The 18,556-nt window shown below is 40.7% G+C and overlaps 1 protein-coding gene across 2 annotated transcripts; it reads left to right on the forward strand.

The window, feature by feature from the left end:
- Positions 1-11: 11 nt before the first annotated feature.
- AP5M1 (adaptor related protein complex 5 subunit mu 1) lies at positions 12-9,051 on the forward strand. 2 transcript variants are annotated; one of them, XM_068682387.1, is made up of 8 exons: positions 12-222; positions 3,494-4,139; positions 5,606-5,833; positions 6,272-6,411; positions 7,139-7,224; positions 7,325-7,440; positions 7,689-7,785; positions 8,896-9,051. In XM_068682387.1, the coding sequence occupies exons 1-8, from the start codon at positions 155-157 to the stop codon at positions 8,976-8,978; spliced, it is 1,464 nt and encodes a 487-aa protein (XP_068538488.1). In that variant the 5' UTR covers positions 12-154; the 3' UTR covers positions 8,979-9,051. The 2 variants fall into 2 exon arrangements, 1 of the variants encoding a protein (XP_068538488.1); XR_011096737.1 differs by lacking the exon at positions 8,896-9,051 and having other exon boundaries at positions 7,306-7,440.
- Positions 9,052-18,556: the final 9,505 nt, after the last annotated feature.

Consider the following 18,556-nt stretch of genomic DNA (forward strand, 5'->3'; position numbering starts at 1 on the left):
ACCCGCCGGAAACAGGCTTGCGCCGGGCGGCCACCGCCGCACGCAGCTCCCGGCTCCTCCCCGGTCCCGGCCGCCATCTCCTGCCCTGCCCCGGCCGCCCCCCATTGCCCGCAGCCATCCCCGTCCCCCCCCATCCTCCCCTTAGCCCAGCGCCATGGCGCTGCGGGCGCTCTGGGTGCTGAGGCACGACCCCCGGGCCGGCGGCGCGGTGCTTTTCTCCAGGTAAAACCCTTCCTGCGGGGTTGTGCCGCCGGGGATGGGGTTGGAAGGGGAAAGGGGAGCTGGGCAGCACTGGGGTTATGCTCTCATAGCGGGGCTGAGGCTGCTCCGAGCAACCCTTGCAGCCCACCCCCCACCCCCCCTCGTCGCCCTGCTGTTATCGCTGGGGGGTTATCTGGTTTATTTTTAGCAGCTTCTGTGTTTTGCACGGGGCTTTCTCGGCTCTATTCCTCTTTTTGTGTTGGTTTCTCTTCTAAATCTTAATTTTTTAAAAAGATTTTGCCAAGCTGCTCTCTGCTTTGGTATGAATATCGGTGGAAAAGCCGAGGTAGGCATTAGGAAATGCTGTCAGAGGAACAGGCAGAGCACAGAGCATGCATTTTGTTTATAAACTCTTAGTCTTGTTCTGTAATTGCACTGGAAATACAGCATTTCCAGGCAGAAATTTAACTTTCAATTTGATTTTCATCGTTGCATACAAAGAGGTTGTTAAGTTAGCGAACCAAAGCAGGACTTATTATTCAGAACTCTTGCATAGTTTTAAGTGAGACTTTGGGCTAGGTGATTTGGTTTGGTCAGTCTGGGAAATGTGCCCATTTCCTTGCACTTTATGATTCCAGAGGACTTGGTACCAAAGAACGAGAGGAAAAACAACTGGGGGATAGGGAAAGAAGAAATGCTGAGACCTGGATAAAGACGTGACTTACAGTCCTCATCTGAATTCAGAAAAGCTGGAGAGAAAACCTAGAAGGATAAAAAAGAGCAAGTAGAGTATCTTCCATTTTCGGGTGCAGACAGCTCTCCATGCTGGGCATTCCTCTGATTGTTTTAGGATTAGTATTATAGTCCTTGTATTACCTACGAGACTAGAGATGAGGCCTCCCCTCTACAAACACAGAGAAAGAGAAAGCCATGTCCCAAAAGTCTGCGAGTGTAATCACCAAGGAGGATGGGGGGCTGGTGACAGGGATATGCGAAGTAACTTGTCACACAGTGAGCGGCAGAGACAAGGAATAGCAGTCCTTTGAAAAGGGCAAACTCGACTTGATACTTCAAGTGATTTCCAGACTTAGATCTTTCAAGTTCCCAGAGGGAATAATAGGGCTGTGGAAACCCCAAGTTTATCCTCCTAACTGACCTTAAATTCAACAAAGCGCGTAGACAATATAAAGAATGCTGGATCACATGGAAACTGTTGGTTTCGGGACTTAGGCACTCAGCTGGAGATACGTGAGCCCTGATCTTTAACCTTAGAGAAGACATCTGGGACATCAAAGCATTCCAGTTTTTTTGAGCTGATCATAACTTAATTCAGGCAACAAGTACGGTCTCCCTCTTGAATCACCAAAGCTCATTCATCCATGGAAACTTTCATCTTTTTAAGTTTTCATCACTTTCTAGAGGGGAATACTGAAAAACCAAGATCACAAGGGGTAACTAATCATCTAATGACTCAGCTAATGCTGAGGAGGTTCAGCAGGAGGAGGAGAAGGTTGCCATGGTGTGGGGACAGCTTCAGCAAATGCAGCAGGCAGATTGGGACAGAAGACAGACCGAATTAGAGTGAAATATCTCCTCTTCCTTTGCTTTGGAAACAGCAGCTGAAAATAAGAGATGCTTACCAACATTATGTGCAGCTGCTCATCAATAACCTTGGTTGGGAAGCCCTCATAAATTTCCAAGCAGCGAAATCACACTGTTTCTTTGCTGTTCAAAATAGATCTGAGACTGTAGGGAGGCGTTTTACTGTCATCAGTATCCTGTTTACGGATCTCGTAGCTCAGGCTTCTCTCTGCTTACACTTCCCTTTTCCTTACTGGGGAAAAAAAAAAAAAAAAAAAGCCCTAGATGCCTGACTTAGAAGCAAAGAAAAAAGCACAGTCAGGGAAAATAAGCATGAGGAAGCTGCCTCCAGCAAAAAACTGCTATTCAGTTAAGAAAAGATGATATAGGTGGGACTTGTAGGCAATAGGGTAAGAGCCATGCAAGCGTTCAGGAAAAGAAGGGGGACGTTAGGTGTGGAGGTCACAGATAAAAACAAAGTACTACATTGCTGGGATTACAAGTTCCATGGCAATTTAAGAAACAGCCTGTCAACACGTCTTTAAAGAAATCGTTTAAAAAGGAGAATAATAGAAGGCTCATGTGTCCGTGGATTTGTTTCTCCCATGTTTGTTTATAAGCGTGGACCTGAGTGCAAACAAGCATATGGCCTGAGAGCAGATCAACTGCAACGTGCTTCATGAAGTGATTTTAGTTCCCTGCATATAATCTGTGACAGGAATTTTGAGGGTGTGCAGATAACTACTATGGGAATCCACAAAGAAAAATACAGAAAAGCTAGGCTGTTACCAAACTCAAATTAAGAGAGAATCGGGGGAGTTTGTAGTTCCGAAAAAGGATGAAAACCAATCCATTAGTGGAAGTAAGCATTTTTCTTTTCTCTGCTATTTATTAAAAGACAGCTCTTAAGTTTTTCTTGATAGATTTAGGTTAGTTTTTGAAAAAAATCATCCCTCTTTCCTTTAAAATAGTACTGCTTCAGAAGAGAATGGTATGATTTTTTGCAAACATTATGTCTAGAAAATTTGAAGTGAAATATGCACATTGATGCAACATAGCAAATTTAAAATATACAAAACTTTGTCTCTGAAACATGAAGATTACATCTTAAATAATCCAAAGTCAAAAAAATAAAAACAATGAAACAATCATAACAGCACTTAAGTCACACACATTGCACCTGCACTGTAGAGTCCAGTTTGCCCCCTCACAAAACCCATGCAACTGTTGCTGGAAGTATTGGACTTAGGCACAGTGAAATCTTTTTGGCTTTACAGTATTGTAAAGATTTATAGTGCAAGATCTATTGTGCAAGCTCAAAAGAGCAAAGCAAAGCCTGTATATAAGTAACTTCAGTGATACTGTCCAAGAGTGTTTAGTAGAGTAGCAGAGCTATAGCAGTAGTATACCATAGGTAGGCAAAAAGCTCTTGTAGTTGAATTTGATTCCATTTGATCCATTCATTCTTTCTATCAGGACACTGCCAGTGTCTACTGGCACGAGGTTACTTCTAGGAGCTTGTCCTTCAGGAGCTACGCTGATACTTGAAACCCATCCTTGACTATGTCAATACTCCAAAGATTTTTGTGGTGTTTTTGCATTCTCTGGCAGTCAGAAAAGGGATGGTGTGCTTCTGCTTCTTGGAATCCTGTTGGTATGATATTTTGGGTGGGAAGAGATGAGATTATACACTCTCATTTCCATGTTGCAGGCGTTACCCCACCGTTGAAACACGCGCGGAGGCCTTCAACGGATCGACGCATGTGGCTATCCCATCTGACAACGATTTTCTTAAAGCCTTGCTCTTTGAACTTAGGCTCACGGATGACCAGAGTTTTGTGGAGCATCGGGATACGTGTACTCGGATCGATCATTCATCAGTACGTTCAGTTCGTGTTGAAGGAGGGGATCTCTGGCCTGTGGTGGCTTTCCAGAAGAGTGGTCTGATCTATGCGTGTCTTCCACTGGTTGAGGAGACCTTGGAGCCCCGGCCACCCCTCCTTACCATCAGTGGACTCTCTCAAGGACTTGCTCTTCTGTTTGGCATTCTGGACTACATTTCGCCGAGTCGGAAAAATGAAGCTGAGATGAGTGCAAAAATAGGCCAGCTTCGAAACTTGCTTATACAGGCCTGTCCGCTCGGCACCCCCTTAAACACGAACATAAGCAGTTTAAACAGCTCGTTTGATGACATTCAGGTTATTCCTACAGATGAGAAGCAACCGGTTTGGAGATCCAACACGTATAAAGGCAAGCCTCAGGTTAATGTCTCTATCACTGAAAAAGTCAAGTGCATGCAGTATGACAAGAGAGATGTTGTGGACATGTGGCAAGTTTACGGAGTGGTGAATTGCAAGGTGAGAGCATTTCTTGTGCCAGTCTCACCAAAATGCTTTTTGTGTAAGTGCACTAGGAAACTGAATTCTCATTTAATTTTACCCTGATATGTGGTGAGTGAATTTCTAATATGGTAAAATTTGAAAGCGTAGCAAACTATTACATATTAGTGTGTTAGCAGTGTTTTTTATTTTGGCCTTTACTGTTTTTTTTCTGCACGCTTCATACATTTTTCAGTAACTATTTATGGGACTTAAATCTCCAGCAGTAGTTAAATTGCAAGTATTTTCCCATATGTTGTATTCTAAATGAAATAGGGAGAAGTCGTTTCATACAGCTTTTGGATATAATGACCAAGAAATAGTAGTGCTAACACCAAATTTGTTTCCGGCTATCTAATAAATAATTAGAAGACTCATTCAGAAATAGTTAGTCTGCAGGTGTCTTTACAGAGCATTTTTACTTAATTTTCTTACCATACAAAAATTAAATCTTCTATTCAATTACAACAAAATTTTGAATCCACATAAGAACTGTTGATACAGAATCCATGGAAATGAACTAGTAGCACAATTAATTTGAATGTTTTTATATATGACAATGGCTTTTATTGTTTAATACTAAAATTTGGGGAATGTTGACTAAATAGATTAGTAATTATTACAGAATACATTAACATTTTTGTATATTCTATAATTGGTGTGTTTAACATTCTTGGTTCCAAATTATACTCCGTATATTATCACAGTACTGTGTTTGTAACTGCCATTGTTTTAAGAGGAGAGAGACGTAATAAAAAGTGGATCATGCTAATTTAATTACTAGTAAGAGGTGGGATACTTGTCTCCAAAGGAAGCCAACCTAAGTACTGCACTTCTGAAGACTTGCTTATTTCCCACCAGCCATGCTGGTAGGGATTATGTGGGTGAACAGATTCCTGCTCTCAGAGGGACAAGTTTCTAGGTCATCTTGCAGAGTGGATGGTCTTACATAAATGAAAGCCTTGGTATAATCATGTGCTGCTGAGCTGGCACGCGAAGGGACAAGACAATGGAGGCACTGCACATGGTTGCTGTGAGAAAGCTGACGTGGGACCACGGTGGCCATTAATAGCATGCTGCAATCCATTAAGCGGATGTTGTAAAAGTAACTGAATTAATTAGACTGTCACCAAGTCTGTTTATGTAACATTCAAAATGATTTAGCTATAGCAGTAAGTCCTTGGCTTGCTTATGTGCTGGTTTGCTGCTAAAGAGCACTTCTCAATTAAGAGACATCTAGCTAAGGCTGCACCACTAGCCGTACAGGAGAGGCTACAGAACTGAGAAAGGGACTTTGTTTTGAACGTATTTGTCAGTACTAACGTTTGAAGCCAGCTGAAAAATTTTAGTGTGATGGTTTAATATTTGTGTTTGATTTTTTGAACATCTAATTCTGGCTTAAGGGAAATATTGTAGAATAATCTTTTGTCTTCGTTTTTTCCCAGTGTGATATAGAGGGAGCTGCGCCAAATGTAACCCTCACTTTGAATCTCCCAACTAATGGCTCTCCACTCCAAGATATCCTGGTCCATCACTGCGTGACCTCCGTTGATCCTGCCATGCTCATGTCCAGCAGTGTCGATCCACTGGATGATTCTGTATATAGTGGACCTTACAAATTTCCCTTCATTCCTCCTTCAGATTCATTCAACTTGTGTTACTACACTTCCCAGGTAATAACATCCCTGACACTCGTTGTTTTCCAGCCCTCAAACAGGAATAAAAATACCTGTGGTGTTGAATGCATCTAAATAGGACTTTCCGTCCAATACAGGCAGGTAGAATGTTCTTTATATCATAAACTGTTTGGAAGGCACTTCAGGACTTGAGTCATCTGCATCACTTTCAGAAGGTGTCAGTACCTTTAGCTGCTTTTAATTTGTGAGCAACTTAGATGCCTGAATTAGAATGAATCCAGGCTGAGATGTCAAGTACATCCGTGGCAAATCTGTTCATTGTAAGCAGCCCAAAGAGTTTGATAGATACTGTTCAAAACCGCACAGCAATTAACAACTTTATTTTTTGAAGTACTTTAGCAACTAAAACAGTATATAACTGATCTTACAATGGTATTGTTGACATATCTTGAGAATTAATGTGGTTTTCTCTAGGTGCCTGTTCCACCAATTCTGGGATGTTACCAACTCGTTGAAGAGGGATCACAGTTAAAGTTAACAGTTAATTTGAAGCTTCATGAAAGCATAAAGAATTCTTTTGAATACTGTGAAGCTCGTATACCTTTTTTCAACAGGTAAGAATCAAGAAATCCTAAATAGATTTGTTCCTTTTCTCTGTGATCTTCCAAAAACTAACCTGTCAGGAGTCAATGTAACAGATTGTGTCCCATCAAAGACACCAACTTTGCAAATATTGGGAAACAGCCTTGGAATTCTTGTGACTTCTGACCAGAGTATTTGGTAACATTCTCAATACTTCCATTGAGTCTCTTGTTTCCCTGTGTTATTTTTTTTAATGTGAAATGCTGCTACAATCCTCCAGGTGGATTATGTCTTGAGAACACTTCTAAACCAGGGTTACCTGTTCCTTAAGACTGCTAATCCTAGCTACAGATCAGCTTATCAAAAATACAGTTATTTAAAATTAAAACGATAGTTTTCATGTAAGCCTCTCTGACAACTGCAGTAACTGCACTGTCACATAATTATAATGAAAATTTACAGATGAAATGATACAGAGTTGCTGATGGTGATCATAGGGTTAGTAAAATGCTATCAGTGAACTAAAGACAGTAAAATATCTACAGCTCTTATGATTACTAGGTTGAAACCACAGTGATTTCCTCCTGCCCTGTAATTTCTTTCCAGAAATTAGCAGTTTGTTTAGATACGTGTGATTTGTCTGAATGCACATAAATAATGTCTTTCAGCGTTTGTTGCTTTCTTTAACAAAATTATTGTTAACAAATAACTGAATGGTATTAATTCCAGTGGCTTTATTGCTCCTTTTTCATGCTGTAGGGGCCCAATCGCTCATTTGGAGTACAAAGTTAGTTATGGCCAACTGGATTTGTCACGAGAGAAGAGCCTACTGGTTTGGATCATTGGTAAGTAGAATACTCCTGTGCACTCATCCTTCCCCCCATTGGTTTTCTCTAGCGTAAGCACAGCTGTATCATTTCTTATAGATGCTGTTTCTGGCTTTAGGACAGAAGTTCCCTAAATCTTCAGAAGTTTCTCTTACTGGAACTGTGACTTTTGGCGCTGCAGGTGAAGAGCACCCAACTGACTACGTTTGCACTGGGAACACGGCTTATGTAAAAGTAAGTCATAGTCTCTGTGAAATGCTGCCTTAATAGCCATTTTTTTATTATCTTAAACTGGCTATGAAAATACATTGATTTTAATGGGTTGCACTCGGTATAGAGTCTTCTGTTGTCTTATTTACAGGATTTGATGTCCTGTCTTTTTGGGGTAAGCTTGCACACACAGAGCATCTAGCACAGGTTGCCAGTATTTGCACAGCAGCCATTACACTATGCATCTTACCATGTATTTCCTCTTTCTGTAGATGTATTTTAGGATCCCAGACTTCACACTTACTGGATGTTATGTAGACCAGCATTCTGTCCAGATCTTTGCACCAGGAAAACCCAAAATTACTGCATGTGAGTTACTAAAAATGTCAATTATAACTTTAGTATGCAGTTTCTGATAAATAAATCAGATATCAATGATTAAAATAACGTAGATAAAATTGGACAAATCTTTTTCCTTGTTTCCTTGGGACATCCCAGAAATTTTGTTTTCTGCTTTGTACTTTTTCTTGCAATGGTTAATGGTTTCTTGGAGTAGGGACTGGCGTCAACTTTTTAGATGAAAGCTCTTACTGCTAAATGACCAAGTCAATCCATCTCAGGCACTATTTCATTCAGCCTGGTGTTTTACAATGTTCTGCATACTGGCAGAACTTTATAATAATGGGGAGACAGAGAACACCTTGCTGTAGTCTGGCCTCTTGTTCAGGACACTTATTTGAAGATATGTGTGGACTGGAAGTACGGTCTGCAGGCACAGAACTCAGCTCTTGCGCACAAGCTGAGACTGTTGCTGTCTGTTGGTGTCATCATACCATTATCTGTTGAGGGATATGGTTCATTAAATCTGTGGAGCAGAAACCACTGCCTGTTCTGGAGTTAACATGTCACTTCTTAACCTGTCTGCACCAAAAATATACTAAATGGGAACACAGTCATGAAATCTGGCAGTCATTAAATCTGAGCATTACCGTATAATAGCAACGTTTTTTCTTTGCTGCTTTCTATCTACTGCAGTTTCTGTTGGTCGTGTTAGAAATAGTCTGTAAATGCCTTGAAAACTGTGATCTACACTGTTAAGTTTGTGATGGGTCACGTTCAGTCCTAAACTGTAACACAAAAAAGCATCACTTTCATACTGTGTTTTATATCAAGTATGCGATTTATATTAATTGAACAAAATCCTAGACATCTTCTTGCTTTTGACTTAACCTCTGAATTTTAAGCTTATGACTAGTACATCAGTAAAGGTAATTGAAGCTGAGATTTTAAATGTATTATTATCAGAAATAATTTTCAAATAATAGTAAGGGTCTTACAGTTTAAAGAGGCCAATACATCCTTACTAGTTTACAGAAAAGATATACTAGCAGTCTCTTAACTTGGATGAAAGTATATCTGATTGTTAAGTACCCTGTAATGTTTGTTTTTTGTTTCTTTTTTTTCCCATTTGTTTTTTAGCCCGGGAACTGATTTCATCTGATTATTACATCTGGAATTCTGAAGCATCAGCACCTATCATGTACAAAAGTTTATATTACTGATGTAATTGTGAATGATTTTTGTGATTAAACAAAATAGGGAATTAAAGTAATACCATGATACAATGAAAATAAATTTGATCCAGTGTTGTTTTGTTTGTTTAAAAACCATCTGTTGTGATTAAAAACAAATGAATTCACTTCTCTTAAAAACATAAATTTATTTTAGATTGTTTAGCCCTGGATAACAGCCTAGAGAAGATGTTTTGAATTGTTTTCCCTGGTCATTTTTACTCTCCATTCTAACATTAACTGGTACAATACCCAGTGATACAGATGGTACAGACTGGTTTGTGTGGGCAGGTCTTCTGGGAGGACACCCAGTTACTTCATTGGTTTTGTGAACCAAAGAGTTTACCAAGACATGAAAGTTTTCAGTGTCTTACTCCCTGAAGTTACAAGAATCTGATTAGTTTCCTGATAAGCAGGACCATCAAAAGCAAGAGTTCCGTTCTTTTCACAAGATTGTGTATGTATGTACAGAATGTATGAGTCAATAATTTACAAGGGTCTTAAGAGAGACAGTGTGACATGAACAGTGCTACTAAAAGGGGAGACAGTACAGGACTCTTTATGGCCTCTGTCAGTAAAAGTGGTGAGTTCCCCTTCATACATGCATGCAAACTCTAATTAGTATTAATAAGGAACCAGAGATGTAAACCCATTTTTTCAAATCACAAGACACTCTGAGGAGGCAAAAGCAGCTAAGCTTGCTGGAGGTTCCAAAAAAGCATCACCAAGCCATTTACCTTAGAAAAATAAGCATAAAAGAAAAGGACTCAGTTTACAGAGGCAGACCTCTAATTTTGAGAAGAAAATTGGTATCTGCAGGAACACAGGAAATGGACTTTAAGAGAGTTATCAGGAAACGAGCAAATTCTGAAAGGCTGGTGAAAAACTGAGAGAACCTGGAGAGCAGCACAAAAGAAGAGAAGAATGCCGTCTAATAACCGAGCACGCCGGCTGCTCCTGCTATACCTCTTGTTTAACTGTACGCTGTGAGATAAATAAGATTAATGATTATGTATGGAGAAAAGTTTTAGGCTATAATTTAAAAAATGCTTAGATCGAGACAGTAATCTAATTGGTTGGTTAAATGTTCTGAAGGGTGGATTAATTCATCTGAACCATGACATTCAGCTGAAACATGCAAACTTACATGAGAGCGCTGTGCTATGACTTGTTTCACAAAAGTGATGCATCTGTTCTGATTAGCAGACAAAAGGTGAGTTAATGAATTTGCCCAGAATCCAGCCCCCGCTCATTACAGCCATCTGCATGCCTCAACACCACAGTGTCAGTGGTGAAAGAGGTCTTTCTGTTGAAAAGGTGTGGATCATGTTCTGCATCGTTCAATGCAGAATTTCAGTATGTGGTGTTCGCTTTCAGCCTACCTGTAAGAAAGATGGGAGCTGTCTGTTCCGCACTGCGGCACCGTGGAGGAATGGCTTTTCTTCTTCACAGGTGTTCAAAGAGAACTCCCCAAGAAATGCTCTGAAATTATAAAGGGAATGTCAAAATTCTGTGCAGTAGAATAGGAGGATCACTTTGCAATTAATGGAAGGAGGGGGGAGAAGGCTTCACAAATAGTGTTCCGTTTCTTTTTCTTCTTGTCCATGTTTCTAATTGTCACATGCAATAATCAAATGGTCTTGTGTGACAACCACGAGACAGCCGTGCTGGTGGAGAGAGGGTCAGGGGAGGGCATTCCCCTGGCCTGGTGGCTGCACTTGTCTGTGGGGAAGGGCCCATTCTCGTGGATCTTCTGAATTCTTATTTTTTCTCTTTGACACTTTTGGTACAGAGCACTATTTCTTCTGTGAGAGTGCTTAAAGTGCTTATATTTATAATTTCATCACAGGTGTAGACTGTATGAGATCTATACAGACAGCTTTGCACAGAGAGTTTTTCAACAACTGGCCATGGAGTTCTCCAGACTTAGTACTGCATTTCAGAGGACTAGAAAACTAACATGCAAATCTTTGAAAAGAATAGACAGAAGGATGTAAATAAGTATTGTTTGTCAACCCAACATTGTTCCCAAATAAAACTATGGATATAAATCGGAAAAAAATTTTCCGAAAAAATTCCGATGAATAAGTCAGAACTGACTTCATTTAAGTGTACTCGCCATCTCATAAAAAAATTGGGGGTAATGTAACTCATGCAAATTAACATTAATTTAAAACAAAAATATAGTACAAAACAACGTTTTTAGATGAGACTGCACATTTATTTGGGAAAGAGAATTGGTGTAACAGACCTCTGAGAAATTAAAATAATACAAAATCCATATATAATGTAAAAACTGGCTGACATTTCCAAACACAGTGGTAGTGGGGAAATGTCATCAAACATGTTTTGGATCCCAGCTGTGTTATTTAACACTTAGTGGAAGGTGTGGAAAGAAACAGAGAATTTGCATTGATGAAGTTCACAGAGGGTGTGAAGAGCAAGATGCAATATTTACTGTCTGTGCTGAAACCCTCATTCAGGATGGTTTGAATGTTTCTGGGGGGAGGAAAAAAAATAATTAAAAACAAATTAATAAAAGAAAAGATGTTCCAGCACAAGTGAAAAAGTATCAATCTGAGAACAAATGCCATTGATATGTAGTGCAAGGGAGAAGACCAAGGAGTGTCAAGTCCTAGCAGGAGGTTTAGATGCACGTTCTGTGGCCAGAAGGGCCAATGCAATCACTGGATGTTTAAGGAGGAAAAATAGAGAAGTATTTAGCACTGATGCAGCTGTCACCAACCCACCCTGCCCCCATTTCTTTGAAAATGTCTGGGTTGAAGCTACTGAGTATTGGTGAGCCCTCACCAAGGTTTCTTTGGTTCTCCATCCATTGGCTCCCCTCAGTACTACCTGCCTCTCCCTCATCGTGTGATGTCCAAAGGGCTGGGGTTTTCCAAGGTGTTGAGGTGAGGACAGGCATCCCCTTGGGTGTCTTGTGTGCACTCTCCCCCTTCCAAATCTTGAGCTGTACCAGAAGCAAGACAGGACCAGGAAGTCCCTCTTCCCTCAGCTGGAAACTACAGCTGGACAACAGCTTCCCAGCCCCCTGGGAGCACCCTACCACCTCCATCACCTCCACCATATCTCCTCACTTACTGGTCATGTCGGTCATGACAAGCCACAAGCACCACCAGTGCCCATGTGTGAGACACCAGGTGTCCCCCCCAAATCCACACGGCTTGTTCCTCTCACTGCAGAAAGGAATTAGTCTGCCTAACGTGGCTCGATGTTGTCAAATCCGTGCTGCCTGTTACTTACCACCACTCATCCTAGAGGTAATCAGTTGCTTTTCTGTTTCTCTTCCTCCTACCAAGCTACTTGGTGACACCTCCAAGATTGTCTCTGCCAATTCCTCAAGTACTTAGGGGTAAATCCTGTTACTTCAGATAATTTGTAAGCAGCTACTTTTTCTACACACTGCCCAATTTATCCCTTCCCTCCTCTCCATTTATATGCTCTTTTTCAACAGTGTTAATTACTTTGGCCAATTGGCAATGAGTAAACACTGAAAGAACAAAGCATCTACTTGTTCACGCTAGCCTAGAAATCTGCCACACTTTGTCCTATTTGTACAAGCCCTGCTGACTTTCAGGTCATAGCACAGCTTGTGAGCAAGCCCGTGTTTGTCCTTCATTACATTTGCCTTCTTCATCACCACCTACCTCTACCCTCGTTCTCTCATCCTCTTCCTTTAGAAAAGACCCATTCCCCTGGGCAGCCTTGTCTCTGACTTACTGCCTAGAGGCTCCCACTGTCATTTGGTCCTGTTACCCCTCGTCCCCATGACTGGAGTTCTCTGAGTTTTATTTTACTGTCGCTATTTCCCACAAAGAGTTTTGTGGATCCCAGTCTGGGAAGCAGCAGGGGTAGCTGCTATAGCACTGTCTGGCTGTCAGTGGGAATCCCACAGAGGCACCTTGGGTTGTTCCTAAGCTCTGTTCCCATCGTGCCACCCCCAAGTTATTCAAGCACAGAAAATATTTTTAACTCCCAGTCTGACACCCACTGATGTCAATGCTAAAAATTCCTTGGGCACGAATAAGACACTGTATGGACCCGGCGTGGGCTGCTTGGCTAGGTGCATCTCCGGGATTATCTAGAATGTTTGCCCTAAGATGCTCCAACCCACCAATTTTTGCAGAAATGGAAAGATGATTCATACAGGGGAGGAGGATCTGAGAGGAATAAATAAATAAATAAGCTTTGTTCTCCTAAAAATGTGAATTCTCTTAACTTGTGAACAAACAGGAAGGAAAGCAACTGGCCCTCTGCCCCCACACCCAGGCCCAGAGGACTAAGGGTTCATGGCCTACTGCTGCCTTTCCAGGAGATAGGACACAGCAGCGTGTCCCCCAAAGGTTTTAAGGAGAAAACAGCATCCTTGGAGCTTGAGTGCTGGTCCCTAAGGAGCTGCAGCATGTGTGGGATGCCTGGAGGGATTTGCAAACAAGTTGGTGGGGCCATGGAAAAGCTGGAAAACAGAGGAGCTGTGCTCCTCCAGGGGCAAGGGTGGCCTTGCCACCCCCAGAGGGGCTCCTGTGGCCCTCCCAAAGGTTTTCTGTCCAAGCTGCACCTGTCAGCATAGATGGCTCATCCCATATGAATCGAACCATATGATGATGGGCTGAACCCACATGGAGTTTTTTTCAGAGACTCAGATCCCGCAAAGCAACTAAAAACCCATATTTTAGGGCAAAGGCCTGCTCCTTTCCCTTTTCTGCCTTCATGGAGCATCTTAGACACCTGGCTGAGCTCTAGATAATTTTTTAGTGGAGACATGTAACAGCAGAGAACTAAACCCAGCCTATTTTCTCCCCATTGAGATCAGCTGGCCGCGATGCTTTTGATTTTCTCTAGAAACCTATCTCTTCAGGATCTTTTTTTTTTTTTTTTTTTGAAGTCAAAGTCTGTTTCCCGTTTGGTAGGTGACCTGTTTAATGTTTTCCCTGTGTCTGGGAACTCCTTAGTGTAATTAGCGACCTTTGAACTCCACAACTAATCCCGAGCTATTTTGTATTCCTTACTCATCTTTAAGGCTGGACCTTTCTTTTCTTTTGAGTCCGCTGCCACAATTAAAGAAGAAACAGCTGCATTTCAAAGGGATTCCAATTCCAGAAGCTTAATCGTGATTGACATGTTCTTATTCTAAGCTATAAGAAACTCTAAGAGTCCTTTCTTGGGTTAAAACTTCAATCATTTTCTAAAAAATTATCTCAATATGGATTTTATTCATTTTCTTTGATAACCATTCTTTGCAATTTTTTTAACTTGAAAGATGCTTTGAGTTTGCTGTGAATATGAACTGCGCCCACTGAAAGAATGAATGGTGTCAGCCACATTCTAGATGCAGAAGTGGCTAAATTCCATTTATTGTCAAAATCTGATTATGAAATCTGACGTCCACCATGTAGCTTGTCATCCTTCCATATGCCCAAAAGGTAGGAGAGGTGGAAAAGCTTGCAAATGAACACCAGGGAGGGCTGGAGAGAAAGCACCTTCCAGAAACAAACATTTTTAAGTGTTTCCCCCAATTTTTATAGTGCAGATTAAAAAGCCATTGCTTTACAGCCATGGAAGAGCCCTTTGTCTCCCTTCCACTGCAAACGATTTTTCCACAAAAAGTCCCAATAAAATAGAGGTAATTTATTTCATTTATAAATACTGATGAAATTGTACAACAAAACTGAACAAGGCTGTGGCAGCTGAATCTCTTCTGAGGACTGATCTTAGAAAATCATGGAAGACCTTGGTCCACTTATTTAGTTATACCCATCTCACTTACATTTGAATTCATTGTGACCTCAGAAAGTCAGGCTTTAATAAAAAAAAGGCCTGAAAACTGTTTGTGTGTGTGTGTTTGTACAGATACGTAGATGCAATGGGCACACAGATACGCGGGCTTCACTTATAGCCCCGTGCATAAACCTATACCAAATTATCAGGGAAAGCCCTGAGGAGGGCAGCAGGCAAGACGCGTTGTTTCTAAGACAAAGGTCAAATAAAAAAAGGATGTTAATAAACAGCCCTCCGGTTTAAGGGACTTTTTTTAAGGATTACATCTTAAATTCCAACAAATCAGATTTAGGAGTTACTGAAAGTGAAATTGATCCATCCCTCATCCAAACTTTGCAATACTTTCCTGTTCTGACATCATTTAGATAGTTAGCTGCATTATCAGATTAAAAACCATTGTACAGGGCCGCTGAAAGGCAAAGGAGCCAAAAAGCTAAACACTGGATGAATTCCGAACCTTTTAACCTGGCTGAAGTACGCGGGTCCCTGTTATGCAAATACCTTCAATCCTCTGCTAAGTTCAGTGGAAATAATTTTCTTGAATGACAGGTTTATTCAGCAAGGATTCAGTTGGCGATTAATCCCCCTTTGATCTAAGGTATTTCACTTAACGACCAGTTACCTCGTTCTGACAAAGTGCAACTGAGATTAGCGAGATCACTAGAACACGACCAGGGTGTGCGCTTATTCTCCCCAACCTTTCAAAGCGAAGGGCCAAGAATGCAATCTATTTTCAGTATTTGAAGATGTGAAGTCCTGTCTCCCGAGTTAGAAAGTCAATTGAATGCCGAATGGGGTTTGTTTCTTACATAACGGGACAAGCGGCTCCTCTCACTCTTCGGCAATAAGGCTCCAGGACATTGTTTTTGGAAAGGCGATATTCCAGCTAGCCAAATTTTTTTGCTACTTGACCTGTCCGGGGCCTTGATTCGCAACCAGTTTTTTCCTTGCTCTTACAAAGCTGCCGTTTTATTTCAGATTAGTGTGTGGCGCATGTAAATGATCTTTCCTTTTTGAAAATCCGATAAGGCACAACATTTCCCTGTTTAATCTGGTCAAATATTGTTCCTTAGGATTCACCTTGTGTTTTGCTAAAAATCCCTTTTCTCCTTCTCCAGCTGCAGCCCTATGAATACAAAGAAAATATATGACAACAGATTACAAAAGTCATACACTACAATCAAATATTTCAAGCCATCTGACATCTGAAGCTAGATTTTTTCTTATTTTTTCTTTTCCATTCACCAATATGCTGTCTTTTGCTGAATTGTCGCATCATTTTGTACAAGCATAAGCTACAAAATATTGCACAGAGCCAGACTTGGATCAAAGTCCTGAGCCTCTGTTTGTCTGGGTCAGCCAGGATTGGGCACAAAGTTATATTTTCTTATGGCAAGTGGAAGAACAGAACAATATAATTTGTGGGATTTTTTATTATTATTATTTTTATTTTTGTTAAAGCAACTGCCAGGATTTTCACTCTGAGCTGCCTTATTTGAAGAAAATTGTTTGTATGTAAATGCTGATTATGTGCTTAGGAGGGGAAGAAAAAATATTTATTTCCACTTTTTATACTTTACACATCCTGAGATATTAGATAGTTTCTTAAATTAATTTCCTGTCAGGAAGATCTGTTAAAACCAGCCTCCTAAAGCTAAACTGTGTACATATATTACTGCAGAATTGAGGCTGTATTTGGGGTTCTGCAGGCAACCTGTAAACCATTCTCTAGATACATCGTGTGTATGTTTATTCCATTATATTAAATAGGCTGAGTTTTTAAAAAGACACTCTGCACTAGGTTCCCTCTACCTGGATTTTTTCCTCTCTTAATTTTCCTCCAATTTCTAAGCATTTCCAAGTGAGACTCCTTGCTCACAACAGCCGCAAAATCTCCCCCAAGGCTCATCGGCAGCCCCCATTGCACTTGATCAGGTCAATAATACACAAACTAAGAAGGATTTACACTCTAGACAGTAACAGCTTCTTAAGAGCCATTACAGTGTAGTGGGTTTAGGAAAGAAATCCCTTTTAAGAAATGCCAAAATCTGGAGTAACATGATAGTTTGTAAGACTGCCGAGGGAACATTTAGGGTGTTTCTGGTAAATATAATGTTGCATCTCCTCTTAATTCAGTGAAAATAAAAAGGGAGGGTTTTAAAAGGTTGTATATATTTACCAAAATGACTATATGTACTCCACAAAAAGCCAGAGAGGGAGAGAAAATGAGCTTTGAAAATGAGCCAAAATGTTGCCTGCCCAACGTTATAGCATAGCAAACACAACACAGTGACCACAAACAACCAAACCAAAAACCCACAAGCCCCATGCTGATCCCTGTACTGCCCCATTGAGGATTGATAATTGATGACTCGATTTAGCTAACGACTGGGTTAAATTATTTAGGAAGATTGGGTTGGATATATACAAGATGTAGAAAATGCCTTGACTGCATCACTCCTGGTTAAGGAAAAAGGAAAATGTGGAGAGGATGAGCTTTCATTGCAGTTGTTGTGTGTGTCTGTGTTCTTGTAAATACAATATTTATGTACATAAGTATGTAATATACACATATAAGTATATAGCAAAAACAAGATGAGAAATATCTAAGATAAAATATCTGAAAGGCATTGATCAGTTTCATTTTTTTTTTTATTTTTTTCCCAAGTCAAGCAATAACAAATTTTCATCATATGGTATAGGATGTATGATACAGAATCTGTGCCAATTACATTAAAATCTATTTCCTAATTTATCACAATAGTCTATTGCTTAATTTCCTAATAAATATAACTCCTTCACAAAACAGAAGTTACCTTCACCATCCCTACTGTGCAGCTATGCTCCCTTAAGGGTATTTCTAGAGGACAAAGGCCTTAAACTCCCTTCCACTGCACAGACTACTGCTTTATGAGCCATGTGCACAACAGGTCAACCTCCTAATTTCAATAAAGGGTACAAAACACGAGAAAAAAAAAGGAAGAACTTTCGTTACTTGAGAAACGCCGCAGTTTTGATGGGCAAGGCTCCTATTCTTCAAAGGCCTTTTCTGCCCCCCGGTGGTGATGCCAAACCACTGCTGCAGCTGGAAAAAAAAAAAAAAAAAAATGTCTTGCAAGAAGGGATTGGTTCTTAGCTGTTATTTATTCGTGTTGCTTGTGCCTGTTGTGCTGGTTAGCCAGTGGGTCACTGGTTTGCAGGCACTTTTTTGCATGAGCATTGCAAAATCCATCTCTCTATTGCCTTGGGTCCAGCATTCCCTTTTTATTTTATATTTTCATGTATTGCTCCTCTAGCTAGATGTTCTGTGGAGTCTGGCTATGGGGTAGAATAATTTGGGGGATGGAGAAGGATTGGGAATGACTTTTTGACTGAAGTTTGGTCATTGCAAAGAATGAGGTTCGTTCTCAATGCTGCAGCAGCTCCAGTCCCCTCTGAGCCCAGAGCAGACGTCCTCACCTGGGGACACAGCAGCTCTCTGTGCATGGTCCAGGTGAGCAGAGGTGCATCGTGCTGGTAAGGCTCTGATGACTATGACAAAGTGTGAAAAAGGCACTTTTGAAATGGACTCGGGGTTATATTCTCAAATTGCCATGAAATCACTTTGCTACTTGCAAGGCTTCTCCAAGGTTTCTCCCAGATTTCAGGTGCCACACCAGCAAGACTCAAGATGTGTCTTTCACCCCTAAACCCCATTAAAAATGCAACAGCAACCACAAACTATGATTTTGTTTCCATTTATATGTTTTCTGATGGACACATGTCTGTAA

Source organism: Anas acuta, chromosome 5 (genome assembly GCF_963932015.1).
Source record: "Anas acuta chromosome 5, bAnaAcu1.1, whole genome shotgun sequence".
In the NCBI taxonomy this organism is placed as follows: Eukaryota; Metazoa; Chordata; class Aves; order Anseriformes; family Anatidae; genus Anas; species Anas acuta.

Coding starts and splice junctions, on each gene's coding strand:
- AP5M1 (XM_068682387.1), top strand. CDS start 155: ATGGCGCTGCGGGCGCTCTGGGTGCTGAGGCACGACCCCCGGGCCGGC. Junction 6,412..7,138: donor CGTATACCTTTTTTCAACAG/GTAAGAATCAAG, acceptor TTCATGCTGTAG/GGGCCCAATCGCTCATTTGG. Junction 7,786..8,895: donor AAAACCCAAAATTACTGCAT/GTGAGTTACTAA, acceptor TTTGTTTTTTAG/CCCGGGAACTGATTTCATCT.